Raw genomic sequence first — 20,974 nt, 5'->3', positions numbered from 1 at the left:
CAACACCAAATTTCCTAAATCTAAGCAAGCACATTTCCAATTTTAAAATACCTCTCAATCACATCCATTCTAAAAGTCCTGAGTCCTCAGTGGTCCCTAAGTTCCCCATCCTGGTTGTACAATCAATTACTCTGTTCTACTCTATTCTGATTAAACACAAAGATGAATTTAATGCACCTTGAAATCTACAACCAATATTTATCCTTAAGCCATGAAGTCTGAGTCATGTCTGAGACACTTATTAGCTGTACGACCCTGAATAAATCTCTTAACTTCTCAGCCTCAGTTTCCTCCTCTACAAAATGAGGATATCATCTATTTCACAGGATTGTTGTGAGAATCAAAGGAGAGGACATGTGTAAAATGCTTTGCAAATCTTAAAGTTCTATATAAACAATAGATATTATTATTATTATTATTATTGTCTATTCATATGACAAGTGACATTCACAGCTGATAACAGAGTTGTAATGAGAACAAGGTATCAGGACAAAATTTAAAGAGCAGAAAAATTTAGCTCATGAACTACTACACAACAAAAACAATGAATTTCTTAACCAACACTTAACATGACAAATTAGTTTGTTTAAAGAAGTTATTAGAGTATGCAAGTAATAATAACATAGACCACTATAACAATCATCTTCTCCTGTAACTGAAATCTGTTTTAATTTACTTCTTATATCCTTTTCATGTCATCAATTACAAAGTTAATTTGAGGGAACCTCTTATACTCCTTGATCTAGACTCACTGCTTGTTCCAGTATTTAAATAGCTAAATATTACTCTGATTCACAAGACCAGTCAGGCCTTACTTACCACTGTCCAGAGCTTTCTGATTAATCCTGACCATAGCCTTTGGTTTACGGGAATCACAGAATGGGACAAACATCCCAAGGAGGATTAACAAGGTATAGACTCGAAGCATGGCTGATTCTGGGAAAAAACTGTTGATCCTGGAGTCTGATAAAAACAAGACAGTTGATACCTCATTAAAAGGATTTGGGGATTAAAATAGAACTGGTAATATCAAAACTGATCCACAAAAGAAGCTTCATAATCTCCTCATTTAGCCAGTTCCCTCTTCTCCTTTTAGGAAATGTGATAAAAGAAAAAATAAAATAAAATTTATAATTGAGGATCAGGGTTCTAATCTCACATCTACCATTGATATGATGTGTCACCTTGGACATTGCCTTTTCTGGGCTACCACTATTAAATAGGCATGATTTTTCATTCACCTCAAAGTATGATTACGAGGAGTCAATGGATGGAAAAGTAGAAAAAGTGCTTATTAATCAAGTTCCTGCTACAGTTATCCCATCTTTGGGAAAGACTTTACTTGGAATTTCATATTTATGAGAAATTTTTTCATGTTTACAAAAAGGAAGGGAAGATGCTTTGGGGATGCTCCCAGAGCAACACACACCAAACGTCCTAGTGTGGTACCTATTCTAGGAGATAGGTTTGGAGACTTAGAGACCCAGCCCTATGCCCATAACTTCCATAATATGCTCAGGGAACATGGAGAGAACTTTTTTTTTTTTGGTTTATGCTCGGCAATGGGGTTAAGTGGCTTGCCCAAGGCCACACAGCTAGGTAATTATTAAGTGTCTGAGGCCAGATTTGAACTCAAGAACCCCTGACTCCAGGGCCGGTGCTCTATCCACTGTGCCACCTAGCCACCCTGAGAGAATTTTTCTGAGACATTGGCAAATCAGTAACTAATGTCCCACAAGGACTAGTCTTATCAGATGAGTTTCTTTAGCTCCAGACTCCCTATGGCAGGATTCAAATCCAACAAAGAACAAACTGAAAGTTTACTTAACCCTCTGTATAAAAGGACTTGTTGAAAGAACTAGAGATATTTTGTCTGGAGTAGAGAAGACTTCTATGAAGGGCTATTTTGTACACGAAGAGTTAAACTCAATTTTCCCTAGAAAGACCCATGAAAGAGCAATGGGTGAAACAGATTCTTCTCGTTTTTGACACAACTTATTTTTACAGACTGCTCATATCTTCAACTACTTTCCTATCTGTTGAAACCTCCCACTGTGATCCAATTCCTTGATTGGTGACTCCCTGGTGCTGACCACCATTTCTTAATGGACCAGAGTAATACTTCACTCCTAATTCAACTTACTCTCCTAACTTTTCCATTTCTCTGCCAGCTGCCTTACTTCACTTAGGTATTCTTCCCATCCTCCCACTTCCTAGTTGTCCTTTACATAGTGTCTTCCTCCATTGGGTAAAAATTAACTTTATTTTAATCACTAGGACGTGGATGAGTCCTCATTCCAAAATAAAACCTCATCACTAGTACCTAATAGAGAAAGGGTTTAATAAAAGGTTTATGTCTATCTACTTCTAAATATGGGCAGCTAGGGGGCAGCTAGGTGGTGCAGTGGATAGAGCACCAGCCCTGGAGTCAAGAGTTCCTGAGTTCAAATTCGACCTCAGACCTAGCTGTGTGGCCTTGGGTAAGCCACTTAACCCCATTTGCCTTTGCAAAAAAAAAAAAAAAAAAAACCTAAATATGGGCAGCTAGGTGGCACAATGGAAAGAGCACTAAGCTTAGAACTTGGAAGACTCAGCTACATAAATTCAAATCCAATCTCAGATATTTGCTAGCTGGGTGGTTCTGAGCAATTCATGTAGCCTTGTTTACCTCAGCTTCTTCACCTGAAAAATTAACTGGAGAAGGAACTGGCAAATCACTCTAGTATCTTTTGAGAAGAAAATTCCAAATGGGGTCACGAAGAATCAGAAACAAGTGACACAATTGAACAACACCTCTCAATAGGAGGATAACCTTCTTAGTACTTCGTTGTCCAAAGTGGAAGAAGCCACCTCAAGAATTAGTAGGTTTCCCATGACTGAAGTTCTTCAGGTAGAAGTTGGTTGACTACTTGTCAATGAATCTATAGAGAAGATTCATCTATACTGAGATCCAGACTTAATTACATGCTAAAAGAGATAGAATCCTGTAGAATTCTTTTAGACTAACATCCAAGATCATCACTAAACTTATAAAAAAAATTAAATGTCAAGGTCCTAGATATTGAAGCTTAACACTTAGAATATTAGAGCTGAAAGAGGTCTGAAAATATATAACATAGAACAATGGGGCTGGAAGAGACTTTCCAAAATAGAACATAGATTGTTAGAAAGACCACTGAAAATTAACCATTAGTTTTGGAATGGACCTCAGAAACTAGAATAAAGAATGTAGAACTAGAACCGACCTTAGGACACAGACAGACTGAGTTTAAAAGGACCTTAAAGTTAATTTAATCCAAGAGTTGGTGCCATTGACCCATTCATAAATCTAGCACTCTGTGAAAGGGGACCCCTTCTAAGAGATATGGGATTTTTTTTGAATAAATATACACACAAAAAAATGAAATCAATTATACTGAAATATGATTTTCCAAAATCAATTCTTTTAGTCAACTCACAGATTCCAGACTAGGACCCCCCTCATTTAATCCAACACCCTTATTTTATAAATGAGAGGAATAGGTTCAAATATAGGAGATGATTTGTCTAATGTCCCAGCACCAGTAATTGGAATGTAAGCACAAGAACCCAGGTCTCCTGATGGAATCTTTGCACTGAACACCACTGCCTTCTTATGATCCTTTCATTCTCCCTTAAAAATAAAAAACAACTTTCCCACTCATACCTCAATTGGTTCCCTGGAGAAGATGGATCATCAGTGGTTCGGTCCTGGGTCCTTCCTCTCCCTAGGCCAGGAAGTGCTTTATAAATATCCCAAAAAGTATGACACTTTGGGGAAATGGAACAGCAACCATGACCATCTTATACCCAGGGAGGGGCCCATTTGTTTTTTTAAGGCACTGTTTTCTCTGCAAATAAGAATCTTTGCCAATTGGACTCATCCCTAATGAGGTGATAGGAACATGCCACGTTGCAAGGCAGAGATGCCAAGGGACCCATCAACAGGTTGATGTCTTAATCTTATGCAGATGGCAGCCCAATGATTCCCAGAAAGAGAGGACTCCTCAAAGTCACAGCAATCTAGGATGAAAAAAGGGTGGAACAAAATTGTCATATTCTCATATACAAGTCAGAAATTCCCAGAAGTAGGGGTATGACTGAGATGATCTTCATGCCTTGGATTTGTTAAAAAAAAAAAAAAAAAGAGCAATTTCTAAGATTTAAAGAGGTTTAAGTTAGACCTGTAAGTAAAGGACACCATCTTGGTAAAGATACTGGAATGGTTTGCTACCTTTCTTTACAGAGAAAGAAATTGAGGCAAATAGGATTATATAGCTAGTGTCAAAGATCGAATTTCAACTGATGAAACTAAGCCTTCTAAATTTCACATTGGACACTCTCTATCCTCTGCATCATCTTAGCTACCCATGGTAGCTTCCTAAGAGCATTATTGATTATATATATATATATATATATATACATATATATATACATATATGTACATATACATATATATATGTACATATACATATATATACACATGGGATCATAAGAATGATACTAGAAAGCAAGTTAGATCTCCTCTATTCTGATCCTATTTGGTCAAGAGAAGGGAAGGAACTTGCCTAAGGTCACAAGTACTAAACCGGTATTCAAACCCAAGTGTCTGGACTCCAAATTCAGGAGTCTGTTCACAATGCCGTGTTGCTTATCTCTCCATCTTTTCCTCTTTTCTTACTCAAAACTGGATATAGAGTCAGAAGAAACTAGGAGAGAAAAATAAATAAATAAAGGATTTCCATCTCCCAGCATGCTATCACTTTAACACTCTTTGCCTCAGTTTATCAGTTCATGAAATGTATGTGATGTGGAACTGCAGAGTTACTTTCCCATCACTGAAATATAAATTAAATTCATTGGAACGAGATGCAAATGTTTACAGAAATGAAGTCATATTCAACTGTTGACTCTAGGAAAGAAAGTTTTTCTCTTTCTTAACATTTCCAGCACAAAACATACCTCATGCCTCTCTGGAAATTCTGGTCATTTTGATAGTAACTGGCAACTTAGGCACTTAAATGGCATCAGGAACAGTGTGGCAAAGGAACAATGAAAAGAGCATTGCTTCTGGTATGAGGGGACCTGATTCAAATTCCATTTCTGATGTCTAAAATTTGTGTGACCTTGAGCAAGTCACCAACTCCTTGGATCTCAGTTGCCTCATCCATAAAATAGGGAGGTTGGAGGTTCCTTTCAATTCCAGTTCTACAGTCCCATGGTGGGGCAGCATGCAGACTCTTCAGCTCAAACTCAGATGTCACTTCAATTCAAGGACAACAGTAACCAACGCTTCCATTTATTAAATCAATCATCAAACATTTACAAACTATCTTCTACTATATACAAAAAACACCAGGAGATATAAATACCCTAATCACTGAAGGCTTAGAGAATCAAGGTATCAAAAAGGTTTAGCAATACAGGAAATTTTACATGTTTTCTAACCCAACCCCTTCATTGTACAAGTGTTAATTAGAGACTACACGAGAAATACCAAAGTCAAAAAGTTTTGCAAGGCTTTTCATTCTGGCAGTCTGTGACCCCATGTTTTCACCTTAAGATTCAGCTTTATGAAAGGAAAATGAGACCCAGGGAGGGATAATTCCTCCAAGGTCACTAAACTATTAAGTGACAGATTAAGGTCATGTACTTTCCCCACTAGATAGTCTGTTGATCTGTGCTAGTCATTGAGTTTGATGCACAGAAATGCCCCTAAACTCTTGCTCTATTGTCTCTTTTTAACTGACTGTGTATCTTTGAGTGAATTAATTATTTCTAGGTGTCAGTGTTCCCCCCCACCCCATAAAAAGTCACCATGTGTCATTGTATAATTCTATATTGAGTGGTTACACTGTACACACCAGCAGAGGGAAAACTAATTGAACATCAAACCTACGGTTCTGGTGCTGTGAATGGAATCACAGTTTGTCTTTGCTTTATTCTGAGCCAGCCTCTGTGAAGTCACTCACCCACATCTGTGAGGTCACACTGAAAGAAAGTGACTTCTGTGAACCTTCCTGCCTCTCCTTGATTGGAATCTTTATGGTGTCCCAAAGCAGGAGTTTGTCCTATATCTAGTTTATTTTTTCCCAGTAGAGTGTAGTGATAGCCTGTCCCCTAAACAAACCCTCCCCTAGAGTTTGAGAGAGAAAAAAATATGCGTCGGACTCAAAGGGGCCATTTAATCAAGTGTTCTATCAGTCAAGAGACCGAGAGAGACAGGGAGTCAACCCCACCTTCACCATCCAGATCCAGAAGGTAGAGAAAATCTTGGGGTTATAGCAAGGTAGGGGGAGGAGAACTTAGGGGACATTGAGGCCTAGTTCTGGGACTGGCTGGGAGGGACCCCATTCCATGTGCCCTTTTTGAGGAGGAAAAAGTAAAGGTCAGTATCCCTCTGAACCAGGTCCCTGGGAAGGGGAACAACTAAGTTCTGATGCCCACACTCAAAGGAAAGCATCCTGCCTAGGAAATACTTTTTGAAGAAGGTCCTTTCAAAGTCTGGTAATGACCTCCAATCATTTATTCTTTCATTCATGTCCACATGCATGAAAACATCAACTATGACATTTCAGGCATCATGGTAGGTGTTAGGGATACAAGGTCAAGGATAAAATATGCCCTTGAAGCTCTTCTATTCTCTTAGGGACAAACAATATGACTATAGATAGGTATAGAAAATACATAGAGATGTCATCCATACCCAGAGAAAAACTGATATGTAGATATAGTAGATGTAGATATACAATATATATGTATATATAGATATACATATGTATGTATGTATGTATATATACACATTTTATGTCTAATGGTAGTCTTCTTTAGGGTAAGTAGGGACAGAGAAAAAATTTTTTTTAAATTTATAAAGAAGAAAACTTAGAAGCACAGAAAATATATAGTATTCTAAATATATAGTATTTATTATGTAGTTTTTCAAAAAAGTAAACAGTATGAAATGGAATTTCATGGTTTTATAATGAATTCTCTTTTTATGTTATGCTGTATACATGGATCTGTTGGGAGGTTTTTGGTTTTTTTGGATTTAAGTTCAAAAAGAATAAAAAATTTTAAAAACAAAATACATTCAAAGTAATTTCACAAGAGTGGGGAGGATGACAGCAATTAGGGACAACAACATAGGCTATGCAAAATGTCTCTGCAAAGAGTCTGAGGTGGAATATGGATGGACTCAAACAAATGGGAAATATCAAACTAGGACAGTTTGTCTAGAACATAGAAAATGGAAAAGACAATAATTTGAAATAAACTTACAAAGATAGAACAGAACCAGGCTTTAAGGCTTTCAGTTACAAAACAAGGACTCACAGACGCTTTTTGAGCAAAAGAGAGATTTGACTGTGCTTTAGGAAGTCATTTGGCAGCTGTATAGGTCTGCAGTGGGAGACTTGAGCCATAGAGTCCAATTAAGAGATGATTACAATACCAAAAAAGACCTGAGGGAACTGAGGGGATCTCTGTGAGTGAAGAGGTCCGATGGAAGAGATGTTGTAGAGGCCTTGAATGGTCATAGGTAGGGCAGGGAATGAAAGTAAAGACTCAGGGGCAGCTAGGTGGCACAGTGGATAGAGCACCGGACCTGGAGTCAGGAGTACCTTAGTTCAAATCCAACCTCAGACACTTATAATTACTAGCTATGTGGTCTTGGGCAAGCTACTTAACCCCATTGCCTTGAAAAGAAACCTAAAAAGGAAAAACTATACTAAAGACTCAGATAGGATTCTGAAGTTTAAATGTGGGTGACTATAAGGATAGCAGGACCTTCAAAGGAAATGAGGGAGGGTTTAGGAAAAGAAATAAAAAGGGTGATACAAGATTTTAGTGACCATATGCCCCAAAATTTCCAAGACAGTACCAATTTCAAATAATCTGTCCCTATAAATTCAATATTTCAGCAAAGTCAATGAATGAATCAAAGCAAAAAACATTACAATGAAAATATATGTACATGTTTGCACATATATAACCTATATCAAATTGTTTACCATCTTATGGAGAGGAGAGGTCAGGGAAGGAGGAATAAAATTTGAAACAAAAAATGTTTTGAATGAATGCTAAAATTATATTTCCATGAAATTGAGGAAAATACTATTTTAAAAAAATTTTTAATTAAAAAAAGAAAATATATGTACATTTGCCCCCAATAGTGACAAGGTAAGGAAATATGACAACCACCTGGGAAATCATGCATACACACTCACACTCACACTCACACTCACACACACACACACACACACACACACACACACACACAAACAAACACAAACACACACACAATACTCACACATGTGCCATTTCCTGTGTATCAAGTGTAACTGCCTACCCAGGGGTGCCACTAACTGATCATGACTATTTCTAATCATAAAGTCAGTGAATATTATATTATAAAAGTAATAAGAAAGCTTCATGACCCTACAGGGAGGAATCAGAAGATTTGAATTCAAATTTTACCTCTACCAAAGCTCTCAAACATAGTAGCAATTGCATTTGCCGGTAATTGCAAGATCAAAGGTATAATCAAACCCAAACTGTTTCCAAGGCCTACTGATTTCACCTTCTCAGTATCTCTCAAATAAACCCTCTTCTCTTCTCTCCTCCAACTGCCATCACACTAGTGCAGCCCTCCATCATCTCATATGTGGCCTATTGCAGGAGTCTGCTGGTGGGTCTTCCTGCCTCAAGTCGCTCCCCACTCCAATACATCCTCCATTCAACTTTTCCTTAAAATGCTTTTCCTTAAACATAGATGTGATTATGCTGTGTTCACCCCCCAATTCAATAAACTCCTGTAGCTTCCTATTGCCCCCAAGAGCAAAATCAAATTGCTTTATTTGGTATTCAAAGTCCTTCATAAACTAGGCCCCTGCTACTTTCCAGACTTCTTAAACCATACTTCTGAAAAGTACTCTTTGATCCAGTAACACTGGCCTCCTGGCTATTCCACAAACAGAATACTCCATCTCTCAGCTCTCTCCTCCATATATGGCAAGATACTGACTACTGACCTCACTGGCTGCCTTTAAGTCCCAACTAAAAGGCCATTTCCTAACTTCCCCAACTCCTCCTAATTACAATTGTTTCTTATGATTATTTCCTGTTTATCCAGGAGATAACTTACTTTGGATATGTATGTTGTATATGTATGTTGTATCTCCCATTAGATTATACATTCTTTGTGAATAGGGACTATCACTTGCTTTTCTTTATATCCCCAGTGCTTACCACAGTGCCTATAGAAAGGGAGAGGTTTTTAATGTTTATTTAAATATAACTGAATGGAGGACAGTCTGTGTGCAAAAACTGAGGTAGGATGGAGGTACATGAGAAGCAAAAAGGTTGAAAAACTTAATAGTTAGGTTATTTGAAGGAGAGTTTTCCTAAACTGCCAGTGCAACTGGGTCATTCCTTTGCTCAGTAAATTCTGTTTGGTGTTCAAAAGCCTTCATAATCTATCCCTGCTCTTTCCTTTCCAATCTTCTTATAGTCAACTACTCTCCCCAGTTCTCTTCCAGTCAGTCTCACTGTTCTATATTGTTCCACAAACAAGACTTTCTCCTAAGTGGGGCAATTTCCCTGATTGTCCTCTGTACCTGAAATACTCTCCTTCCTCACCCCCATCTCCTGGTTTTCCTGGCTTCCTTCAAGCATCAGCTAAAATCTCACTATCTATGGGAAGTCTTTCTCAATCCTTTTTAATTCTAATACCTTCACTTGCTTAAATTTTTCCTATTTAAATATTAAACTGTGAGCTCCTTGAAGACAGGGAACGTCCTTTGTTTCTTTCTACAGCACCAGCTCATAGAGCAGTATCTGACAATGATAGGCCCTTAATAAATGCTTACTGAAGGGGACAACTAGGTGTCGCAGTGGATAGAGCACTGGCCTTGGAGTCAGGAATATCTGAGTTCAAATTTGACCTTAGACACTTATTAATTACCTAGCTGCATGGCGTTTGGGAAGCCACTTAACCCCCACTTCCTTGAAAAATTGAAAGAAAGAAAGAAAGAAGGAAGGAAGGAAGGAAGGAAGGAAGGAAGGAAGGAAGGAAGGAAGGAAGGAAGGAAGGAAGGAAGGAGGAAAGGAGGAAAGGAGGAAAAGAGAAAAAAAAGACAAAGAAAGACAGAAAGACAGGAAGGAAGGAAGGAAGGAAGGAAGGAAGGAAGGAAGGAAGAAAGAAAGAAAGAAAGAAAGAAAGAAAGAAAGAAAGAAAGAAAGAAAGAAAGAAAGAAAGAAAGAAAGAAAGAAAAAAAGGTTGCTTATTGACTGCCTAAGTATTGATTCTCCCTCCCTAGGCCAAATCCACATAGAACTCCCACAGTATCTGATGAAGGAAGCATGAATGAGAGTCCTGAAGACTCCAGCTTGGTCATCCAAACCAGTGAGCAGAGCACCACCAGTAAGAAGAAGGGATGGAAAAGTGGAGAAGACTTGAGGAAGGAATTGGATTCTGTAGAACCATATTGTAAATCTGGTGGTGGTAGTGATGGAAGCAGCAGTATTGCTGGTGGTGGTGGTGGTGGTGGTAGCAGTAGTGGTAGTACTTCATTCTCAAAGCACACCTCTAGCTAAGGTTGTCTTTACTTCATTCAGCCTCCCTTTCTCTGCCCTTTTCCTTCCTCTCAGTATCCCACCAAAGTACTCTGTTCTCTCTTTCTCCTTCCCAAGTAAGGAACTGAGAAACTCCCTAATATTCAGGGATCAATGACAGATAACAAAGTCACACATTACATATATTTATACATATATGTCTGAAATCACTAGGTCTTTTTAATTTAAACCACACAAAAAATCTAAATTGAGGGCAGGGCAAGTAATATTTTCTCCATTGATAGAAGACAAAACTGAAGCAAAGATGGATTGCTCAGAGTAACATGCTTATGAGTGATCAAGCCAGGATTAGAATATATCTCCAGGACTCATTATTCCAAATCTGAAAAGGAAGAAGGGGAAGGGAGGCATATTCGCATTTTAAGTAATGATAAAAAAGGAAAAGAGAAAATCTAAAGGTGAGATTTCACTTATGCATCAATGCAGAAAATATGAGTTTTTTGGACAAAGAATTTTCTTGTCATAGAATCAATAGGTAGCTACCTTCTTAACCTCACAGTATCAGCCTCTCCTCATGGATAGAGTACTGGATTTGGGATCAAGAAAATCTAAATTCCAAGTCTACTTCAGATGCTTTATAGCTGTGTTGTTCGGCAAACTCATTTAGCCTGTCTCAGTTAAAGTTTCCTCATTTATTAAATAGCTTGAATAATAGTACCTACTTCATGTTATCTCATTGGCTAACAAAAGTGTTTTTCAAATCTTAAAGAGCTATAAAAATGTCAGCTATTCTTGTTAATGTTTGGAAAATACATGTATTTCTAGCTATGTTAAACAGTGAATCTGTGGGTATATATGTGTATGGATATATGTGTACATGGCTAGGTATGTCTGTGTGTGGGGGGTTTTTTATATCTTTATCTTAACCTCCTTATGGAACAGACTCAGGCAGGATAACCTGGAACTACCTTGGAACACTTGGAATATTTGGGAAACCCCATGTCTCCAGGACAGAGTTAGACTCTAGTAGCCTCTGAAGGGTTCTTCCTTCTAGAACCATCCAACCCTCTGCCTGCTCAAGGAATCATGAGAATGGTGGTAGTTTATCTTTGTGACTCCAGGAGATACAGATCTTCCTTGGCTGTCTTATAATCATCCCCATTAAACACCTGTTCTAAGGGTTGATCATGTTGAAGCTTGCATACACACACATCTAACTTCCAAGACTCTCTTTTCAGTCCCCTACCTGAGATGAGCTAAACAAAATCTTAAGTATTAATGAATAGGCTGCTTAAAGACCAAAGATAAGGTTATTTGACCAAATGTAATGTAGTAGAAAGAACAATAGATTTGGGGTGTGGTGGGAAGAGTTCTGTGAGTTTTGATCTGATAGAGACAGACAGACAGAGCTAAAGAGACAGAGAACATAGACTGGTAGGTAGGAAGGTAGATAGATAGACAGACAGACAGATCATTTATTAAGCACTCAATTTGTTCTAGGGCTGTGTTAAACCCCTAAGAGGCAAAGACAAGCAAGCAACCTCTGCCCCTAGGGAGCTCACATTCCTCCCTGAAGTTTTTGTAAAGTGCCATAATAAACAATAAATGCTTGGTGACTACTGGATGATTTTCATATCATATGCAAAGAAGAATTAGAAGTCCAGGGGAGCTACACAGCAGCAGGATTGACCAGGAAGAGAAGTAGAGGTCTGACTCTGAGTGAGACCAGGGAAAAGTTGGTCCTAGAAGTAGAGTCCAAAGTTCCTGTGGGAAAGAGGTGTAATAGCAGGAATGATGGCATAGTTGAATAATAATGTAGCTGGGGTTGGGAAGAAATTCTCATTTCCCCCTCTCATTAACAAGTGAGTTGTGTCCTCCATAGGGCAAGACTGGCTGGCTCCATCTTCTTCTCCTGGATTCCCAGGAGTACTCCTTAGGGACAATTGGGGGGGTGTCTTCTCAAAAATGACTAATCATGACTTAGAAGTCAGAAGACCTGAGTTAAAAACCTATCTGAATAACTTTTGATAAGTCAATTTTACTTGCTAGACTTCAGTTTTTTCCTCTGTAAAATAAGAGAATTAAATTTCATCATCTCTGGGTGTCCTTCCAGGTCTAACTCCTATTATATCTCTATCCCTCAGGTTTTTATTCTATTAAAATAAAGAGGAAGAATATACTAGATGACTGATCTCTAGAGTACCTCACAATTCTCTAAGTTTATGAGTTTAGTCATAAAACTGGGATAATTAGCCTTTGAGTATTTCTGGGACATAATTATGGCTTTATTTGTGTACTCAAACAGGTGAAGATGATTCCTCGAGAACAGTCTCCTCTGTCACGCCTCCCTCTTGCAGAGGATGGCTAAGTACATACTTATGTATGAGAGGTGAAGTCTTTGCCATCTACTTGGCCTAGGCCTGATACTAATATCCCAAAGTATCATGGGAACTTGACTTATACCCATCATACTGTCCCAATGGTAAGGTCCCTTGAGAGAACTTTGTTAATACTCTTATAATTCCCATCAGGGAACACAAGGGCACTAAAGAGGGTATCTCTGCTCTGATGAGAGTGTCTGTACCTCTGCCCTGACCTTGGTCGATTTCCTTCCCCAAAAAGCAGAACACAAAATGCAGACCACTCTTCCCTCCCCCACACTAGAAACACATCTCAAAACATCTGATCTGAATGGACTTGAATATCACCTCCATATATAGAGTGGCACTCTATCATAGTCATTAATAGAAATTATCACTAATAGTGAGCCATAACTATTCATTGTTTATGATTAATGACTAATAATTGCCCAGTAACTATCCCTCAATGTTGTTAACTAAAAATTCTTAACAATAACAAATGCTCAAAGGTGGACTACAAGTCTATTACTCTTTCTGACAAATGGAAGGAAAATTATAAATAGAAATAAGTTGGTGGTGGAGAAAGACCACTGAACTTGGAGTCAGGGGAGATTTAGATTTTTAATCCTGCTTCTTAAGCTTTTTTGAGCTATGTGACCCTGGGCAAGTTTTATATCTCTCCTGCCTTTTGTGGCTAAATGCCTTGAGAAACTTTCTACCTCCTTTCCTCTTATTCTCTTCTATAATCTGTAATCTGTCTTCTGACTTCATCATTTTACTGCAACTTTTATCTCCAAAGATACCAATGATTTTTTAATTGACAGCCATTTTATCACCCAAGTCACCCATGATTTTTAATGGACAAATCTAATGGTCTTTTCTCAATCCTCATCACCTTCTTTTCCTCCTTCACTCCTCCTCTCCTCTCTTAACTTTCAGGACACTAATCTTTTCTGATTTTCCTCTTAACTATTGCTCTTTCTCAGTGTCCTTGACTGGAACTTCAATCAGGTCATGCTTGTTAATTTGTCCCAAAGGACTCTACCCTGGACCCTCTTCCCTTTTCGCTCCAAACTACCTCACTTGTGATCACATCAACTTCCAAAAATCAATTATCATCTCTATTGTTTCTTTTTTATTATATAGTATAGAATATTTTATTTTTTCCTAAATACATATTAAGCAATTTTAAGCATTTTAATAGTTCAATAATTTTAATTCTTTCCCTCCCTCCTCTACCCCTTCCCTGAGATATTAAGTAATCCAGTGTAATTTATACATGTGTAATGTAAAACATTTCGATTTCAGTGATTTTGTCCAAGAAGACTTGTTAAAAAAGAAAAGAAAGAAAATAAAAACTTGCAAGCTTCAGTCTGTATTAATGAGATTCTCAGATCTTTCTTTGAAGGAAGATAGCATGCTTCATCATTAGTTCTTTTATGTTGTCTTGTATCGTATTGCTGAGAAAAGCTAAGTCATTCACAGTTCATCATACAATATTATTGCTACTACGTAAAATGTTCTTCTGGATCTGCTCACTTCACTTTCCACCATGCAAGTCTTCGCAGGCTTTTCTGAAAACATCCTGTTTGTTATTTCATATAAGACAATCACGCACCATAGCTTTTTTAGCCATTCTCCAATTGTTGAGCAGCCTCTTGATTTTCGGTTCTTAGCCATCAGAAAAAGAGCTGCTATAAATAATTTTATACAAATAGATTCTTTGATCTAGCAGTGGAATTCCTGGAAAAAAAGGATATTCACAATTTTATTGCCTTTTGGGCACAGTTCTAAATTTCTCTCCAGAATGGTTAGAAATAATTTCACAATTCCACCAGTTTTCTCACATCCACATCCACTCCAACTTTCAACATTTGTCATGTTAGACAATCTGATGGGTATGAGATGGTATCTCAGATGTGCTTTAATTTGCATTTCTCTAACCAATAATGATTTAGAGCATTTTTTTATTTGATTATATGTAGCTTGGAATTCTTTGTCTGAAAACCACCTATTCAAATCCTTTGAATATGTATCAGTTGGGAAACAGCTTGTATTTTTTTTACTAATTTGACCCACTTCTCTATATATTAGAGAAAGGAGGTCTTTATCAAAGATTCTCATTGCAAAAATTTTTCCCAGTTTTTGCTTTCCTTTCAATTTTGGTTGCATTGATTTTGTTTGTGCAAAAACATTTTAATTTTATATAATCAAAATTATCTGTTTTATATTTTGTAATGCCCTCTATATTTTCTATGGTTCTAAATTTTTCCATTATCCATAGATCTGACAGAAACTATCCCATGCTCTCCTAATTTGCTTATGTAAGTCATGTACCTATTTTGATCTTATTTTGGTCTATCAGGTGTTGGTCTATATGTAGTTTTCTGCTTTCCAATTTTTCTGGTGATGATGACAGTTCTCAAATCTATTTATCCATCCCTAACTTCTTGACTCACCTTCAGACTCTCCAGCTACCTTTCAGACATCTACATCTAAATGTCCAATAGACCTCTTAATTCAACATGCCCAAAATTGAATTTATCTTTTCCCTAAACCCTCTTCCCTTCCAAATTTTGCCTTTACTATTGAGGGCATCACAACATCCTCCCATTCCCCTAGGTTCAAAACCTAGGTTGATTGCTGACTATCTCTCATCTTCCTATATGCAATCTGCTGCCAAGGCTCATGATTTCACTTTTACAACATTCCCTCAAAAACACCCTCCCTGCCTCAATTGCAGTGCATACATCTCTTCCTGTCTGGATAATCTGACTAGTCTTCTAGTAGATTTATCTAACACAAGTCTCTCCCTACTCAAGTCCATCTTTCATCAAACCACCAAAGTATTTTTTCTTAATTGAAGGTCTCATCATTTCACCCCCATACTCAATAAAAACCAATGGTGCCCTAGCTCCTCTAAAGTCAAACATAGAAAATCTTCTATTTTACCTTTAATAACCTAGTCCCTACCCTGCCTTTCTTATCTTCTTACACCTTACACCCCCCAACATATTCTTTGTTCCACTGGTTTCTTTGCTGTTTCTCCAACAAGACCCTCCAATATCTCAATCCTGTGTATTTTCTCTGGATGTCCCTCCTATGTATGGCATATTCTCTCCCTCTTCTCAGCTTCTTGGCTTTCTTGATTTCCTTCAAGTTCCAGCTAAAAGCCTACCTTCTACAGGAAACCTTTCCCAATCCTTCTTAATTTTAGTGCCTTCATTTTCTTAATTATTCCTATTTATCCTGAATCTAATTTGTTTGTACATAATTTGCTTTGTCCCCCATTTCATTGTGAATTTCTTCAGAGAATGGACTATTTTTTGCCACTTTCTACATCTTCAAAACTTAGTAGGCATATAATACCTATGAGCAACTGCTCCTCAGTTTCCTCATCTGTGAAGTGGAGATAAATACACTAGCACTATCTGTTCCACAATCTTCTTGTTTGGAAAGACATGTGTAGATATTAAAATATTTTACAAATATAAACTATTACTCCTGATCCCAAAGAGTTTTCAGATGTAGCAACACCTCTGATCCTCCCAACCCTCCAAGGATGAAATGGTAATTATTATTAAGTGCCTTTATAGATAAGAAAGAGAAATTAACTTCCCCATGGTCACCTAGGCTAGTAAGTGGCAGAGCCATAATTTCAACTCCAGTCTTCTAACTCCATAAAAATTGCCTTTCTGGAGGGAGTTGCGATCAGCAATGGCAATGATGGAAAAATATGGAAGTAATGTTTGCCATGGACTTATCATAAAGAATGTGATCCACCCGCCACAGAGGTCTCGGTGTTGGAACAAAGACTCAAGTACATTTTTTATTATTATAATTTTTGGGGGGGTGCAGGGCAAATGGAGCTGGGTGGCCTGCCTGGGGCCTCATAGCAGGGTGATCGTTGGGTGTCTGAGGCCAGATTTGGACCCAGGTGCTCCTTGCTCAAGGGCCAATGCTCTGTCTGCCACCCAGCCACCCCTACTATTATTATTATTTTATTTTATTTTATCTTGAGTCTTTTTTTCTTTTTTTTTTTTGTTTTTGCAAGGCATTGGGGTTGGGGTGGCTTGCATGTCACACGGCTGGGTGATTGTTGGTTGTATGGGGCCAGATGTGGGCTTGGGTGCTCATGGTTCCAGGGCTGGTGCTCCGTCCATTGCACCACCTGGCCATACCTACAATTATTACTATTATTTTTTTAATTTTAATTTTTTTCTCTCCCCTTTACTTTATCGCTCAAGCAAGTCTATATTTATGGGGGAGCAGGTATTTCATTTACTCTTATTTGATTAATGTTAAAAAAATTATTTGTACAAAATGAGAATAAACATTAAATAAAAAAAAGAAAAAAATTGCCTTTCCAATAAGTGACTGGATATAGTAGAGAGAACCCAAGGCTTGAAATCAGAAGTCTCTATCACTGAGAAACCATGTGAAAAGGCAAATCACTTCTCTTGAGTCTTTAATTTCTCTCACTGTAAAATTATGGAGTTGGACAAGATAGTGACTGTGGTCCCATTCCATTTTAATGTTCTATCCTTCTCAGTTCTGTGTTTTAAGGTCCTCTGAGTTCTAACATTTTATGTTTTCATATCCTAATCACTTTGTTATTCTATCCTCCATGTTTTGGTTCTAAATTCTCAAGATTTCGTTTGATTATTGTCCAGAATATATCACCCCTCTTTTCTTGACCCTAGAAATTTCCCTTTAATCAGGGATGTTATTACCCCTTTCTCCCTCTCCAATCTTCCCAGGGGTCTTTACTTCCCCCAAAAGGCTCTATCCCTATCACCTACAGGGTGGTGTAGCTTACAACCCTCTTGTCTCCACAGTTCACATCATCTGGTTTATCTCCACCCTGAGAAACATTCTCTATAAAGTTCAGCACAATTCCAAGTACATTGGGTGGACCCAGACAGGGGCAGCAACACTGTGATTACAAAACCAGATCTCAGGAGAGTGAGAAAGAAGAAAGCAATAGAACAGAGTGGAAATTGGGTCACTGAGAACCCAAGTCCAATCCAGGGTCCCTGGGAAAAACAAGAAAATCAACTGTATAGACTAAATAATGACCCTCAGAGAGTGGACAGAAAGTAGGGATATGGTCATAACCTGGATTTCCCAGGCACAAGGTGGGGCTACCTTAAATAGAAAGGGGGGAAGGAGGAAGAGGAGAGAGAGAGAGAGAGAGAGAGAGAGGTGGGGAGGAGAGACAGGGAGGGAGAGAAGGAGGAAAAGAAAGAGAGGAGAGAATGAGGAGGAGGAAGAAGAGGGAGAGAGAGAGAGAGAGAGAGAGAGAGAGAGAGAGAGAGAGAGAGAGAGAGAGAGAGAGAGGAAGAGGGGAAGAGGAAGAGGGAGGGGGAGGGAGGATGGGAGAGAGAATTCATTGGAGCAGTAAAGGAAAGCTTCTTAGTGGAAGTTTTCAGCTGAGTCCAGGAGGTCAAATAGGATTTGAGAGAAAGAAAAGCAAGGGGAGAATAAGAAGGAAGGATGTTAAGGAAACGGGGAAGAGAATCAGAAGCAAGGAAAATCAGTTGAGTCAAATTAGGAAAACAACAGAGTTGTTCAGGTTGTCCGTATCAAATCAGAATTTTAGCTTTCTCAACTCTTCTTTCAAAAGATCTCTTGTATCCATCTCCGAAATCATCCAACTTCAGACCTAATCACCTTTCATCTGAATTGGATTTTGGATGATCTCAGAGTTAAGAACTGAGTATACCAACAAAAATGAAATGTAGTCCTTACCCTCAAGGAACTTACATTCTAATGGAGAAGATAACATGTATGTAGATAAACACAGGAGAGTAAACAGAAGGTAACCTCCAAGGGAAAGACTAGCAACAGGAGGGAGTGAGAATTAGCTCCCCACAAGGTCCATCCTCCATTATCACTCTTTACCCAATGATCCTAAAATGACTTCAGTGAGGATAAAGACCTTCATCCTCAAAGGCAAGAAAGGTCAATTGGTTTGAGAGAGATAAACCAAGAACAGATAGATATTAATGAGGAGAAAGGTGGGAAGGGCACTGTGCATCAGATCTTGAAAATAATAGGAAAGTGGAGAAAAGAACAAAAACTTTGAAAAGGGAGATAGGGGAAATAGAGAGAGCAGAAACTGTCCAGAACACCAAAGACACTCCTGATATACTTCAAAGTTTTACTACCCCTGCTAGTTCGAGGGACAACAGTTCCTCCCATTAGGTTTTATTCAATGGGTAAAAAAGTGATTTGAAACCATAAAGGGCTATGGCAATATTAATGTGTAAAAGTTGATAGCAAGTTATATCCTTTCTAGATAAATCCACAATGGATTCCTACTCAAATAAGCATTTCATTACAGGAAATAATATTTATCTGCCTACAAATTTCTTTTCCTGTCCTCAAAAAATGTAAACTATCTAATCTAGAACATTTCCCTTTTTTTCTATAGGACTCAGGATTTAGAACCACATTTCCTGATTCAAACTTTTAAGCAAGTCATTCAAGTTCCTAAAAGCATCAGTGCCCACTGCTTCCTGCCAATGTCATCTCCTCTGTTTCAATCTATTCTGAAGTAAACAGGGGAATGATGATCAGTACTTTTAAAAAACAAATAGCATTCCTTCATCATGTCCATAAAGTATGTGGTGATTTTTCAAACCATCTTCTTTGATCCTTGGGATTTCCCCTACAAGGTGAATAGGGAATAGACTTTCCTCATTTACAATGGCAAAACTGTTCAAGGAAATCCTAAGAAGGATGTGAGGAGAATGTCATGTAAGATATGAATAGATGGTAGCAGGAGGATGCAGGAAAATACAAGAAGAATCCCAGAGTCATAGTTCTCTCCAGTCACCTCTATAAGACGCTAAGGAGCCACAAGAAAACACTGGGTATAGTTTATTTTTTCAGCCTGCTAGGACTACTGCTCCTCTTTCCTCATAGGTTCAAACAAAACCCAAGCCTAGAAAGCAATTCCTTCATTTGGAAACTGGCCTGGCCCCTCAATTCATTTGAAAAAAACATGGTGTATTTCACAGATGAGAGAAAAGGTCTTGCTCCAAAATCCCCTTCCACTGATGCTTAAAATTCTATTATCAGAGCTGCAAATTTCACTAGCATTTAAGTTAAACATCCCAAGAAGTTGAAGCCAAAAGATTCTTTACCTTCTCAGGTAAGGTAATCTCAATATATTTCTGCAGAGGTTTCCATAATTCTTTTAACCTAGAGAGGACAAATAAAACATTCCTTTTCAGATAGAATGAATACACATTCCTATAGCTCCATAAACAACCCAAATAGTCAAGGAATAAGCCACTCCCTGCCTTCATGTGGGTCCTCTTCCCTGTAGCTTCCTTCAGCATTCCCCATCAGGATATTCCTGAAGGCTATCCACTCTGGGGAAATACTAAGGAGAGTTTGAATGAAGATCACAATCTTTCCAAGAAAGAAGAGACCCCAGAAATCCTCTGGTCTTACCTATATCTACAGCCTAGAAGCAGCTAGACTATGCAGTGTATAGATATCTGGAGTCCAGAAAGAACTCAGTTCAAATTTAGCCTGAGATGCTCATTTAATTGTGTGACCCTGGACAAGTCATTTAACCTCATCTATAAAAACGAGCGAGAGAAGGAAATGGAAAGCCATTATAGTATCTTTGACAATTGGGGTCTTGAAGAGCGGAACACAACTGAAATAACTGAAGGAAAAAAATCCCTGGATCCTAGTCCCCCTACAAAATCCACACCATGTGGTCACCCAGTGTCTGCCAGAGGATCTTCAGAAAATAGAGACTCAATTACTCTCAAGGGGTCTTTCCATCCCTCGACAGCTGTAATTGTCAGAACACATTTCTCTATATTGAGACAAAATCTGTCTCTTCCCTTCCACTGCTCCAAGCTCAGCCCTCTGGGGCCAAGCAGAAAAAGTCTAAGTTTCTAATAAGTAACAACCCTTAGAATCCTATGTGCATGGGACAACCCAGGCTGAACTGGGTATTCCGACACTGAGCAATTAAAGGCGCTATCTAAGCCATAGTG

General features: G+C 38.3%; 1 protein-coding gene across 5 annotated transcripts in view; it reads right to left on the bottom strand.

The window, feature by feature from the left end:
• Positions 1-20,974, bottom strand: part of BPIFB2 (BPI fold containing family B member 2) — a 140,771-nt gene that overhangs the window by 26,399 nt on the left and 93,398 nt on the right. For 2 of the 5 annotated variants that reach the window (XM_074211891.1, XM_074211893.1), the window contains exon 2: positions 820-963. In XM_074211891.1, coding sequence (XP_074067992.1) covers positions 820-928 — 109 coding nt within the window. In that variant the 5' untranslated portion in view covers positions 929-963. Of the gene's footprint in view, positions 1-819; positions 964-3,685; positions 3,794-20,144; positions 20,160-20,974 lie in introns of those variants that run through there. The other 3 variants (XR_012473685.1, XR_012473684.1, XM_074211892.1) reach the window with 2 other exon arrangements.

Source organism: Macrotis lagotis, chromosome 1 (assembly GCF_037893015.1).
Source record: "Macrotis lagotis isolate mMagLag1 chromosome 1, bilby.v1.9.chrom.fasta, whole genome shotgun sequence".
Lineage (NCBI taxonomy): Eukaryota > Metazoa > Chordata > Mammalia > Peramelemorphia > Peramelidae > Macrotis > Macrotis lagotis.
Note: the sequence above shows the minus strand (reverse complement) of the source record. Positions and strands in the feature narration are given on the sequence as shown.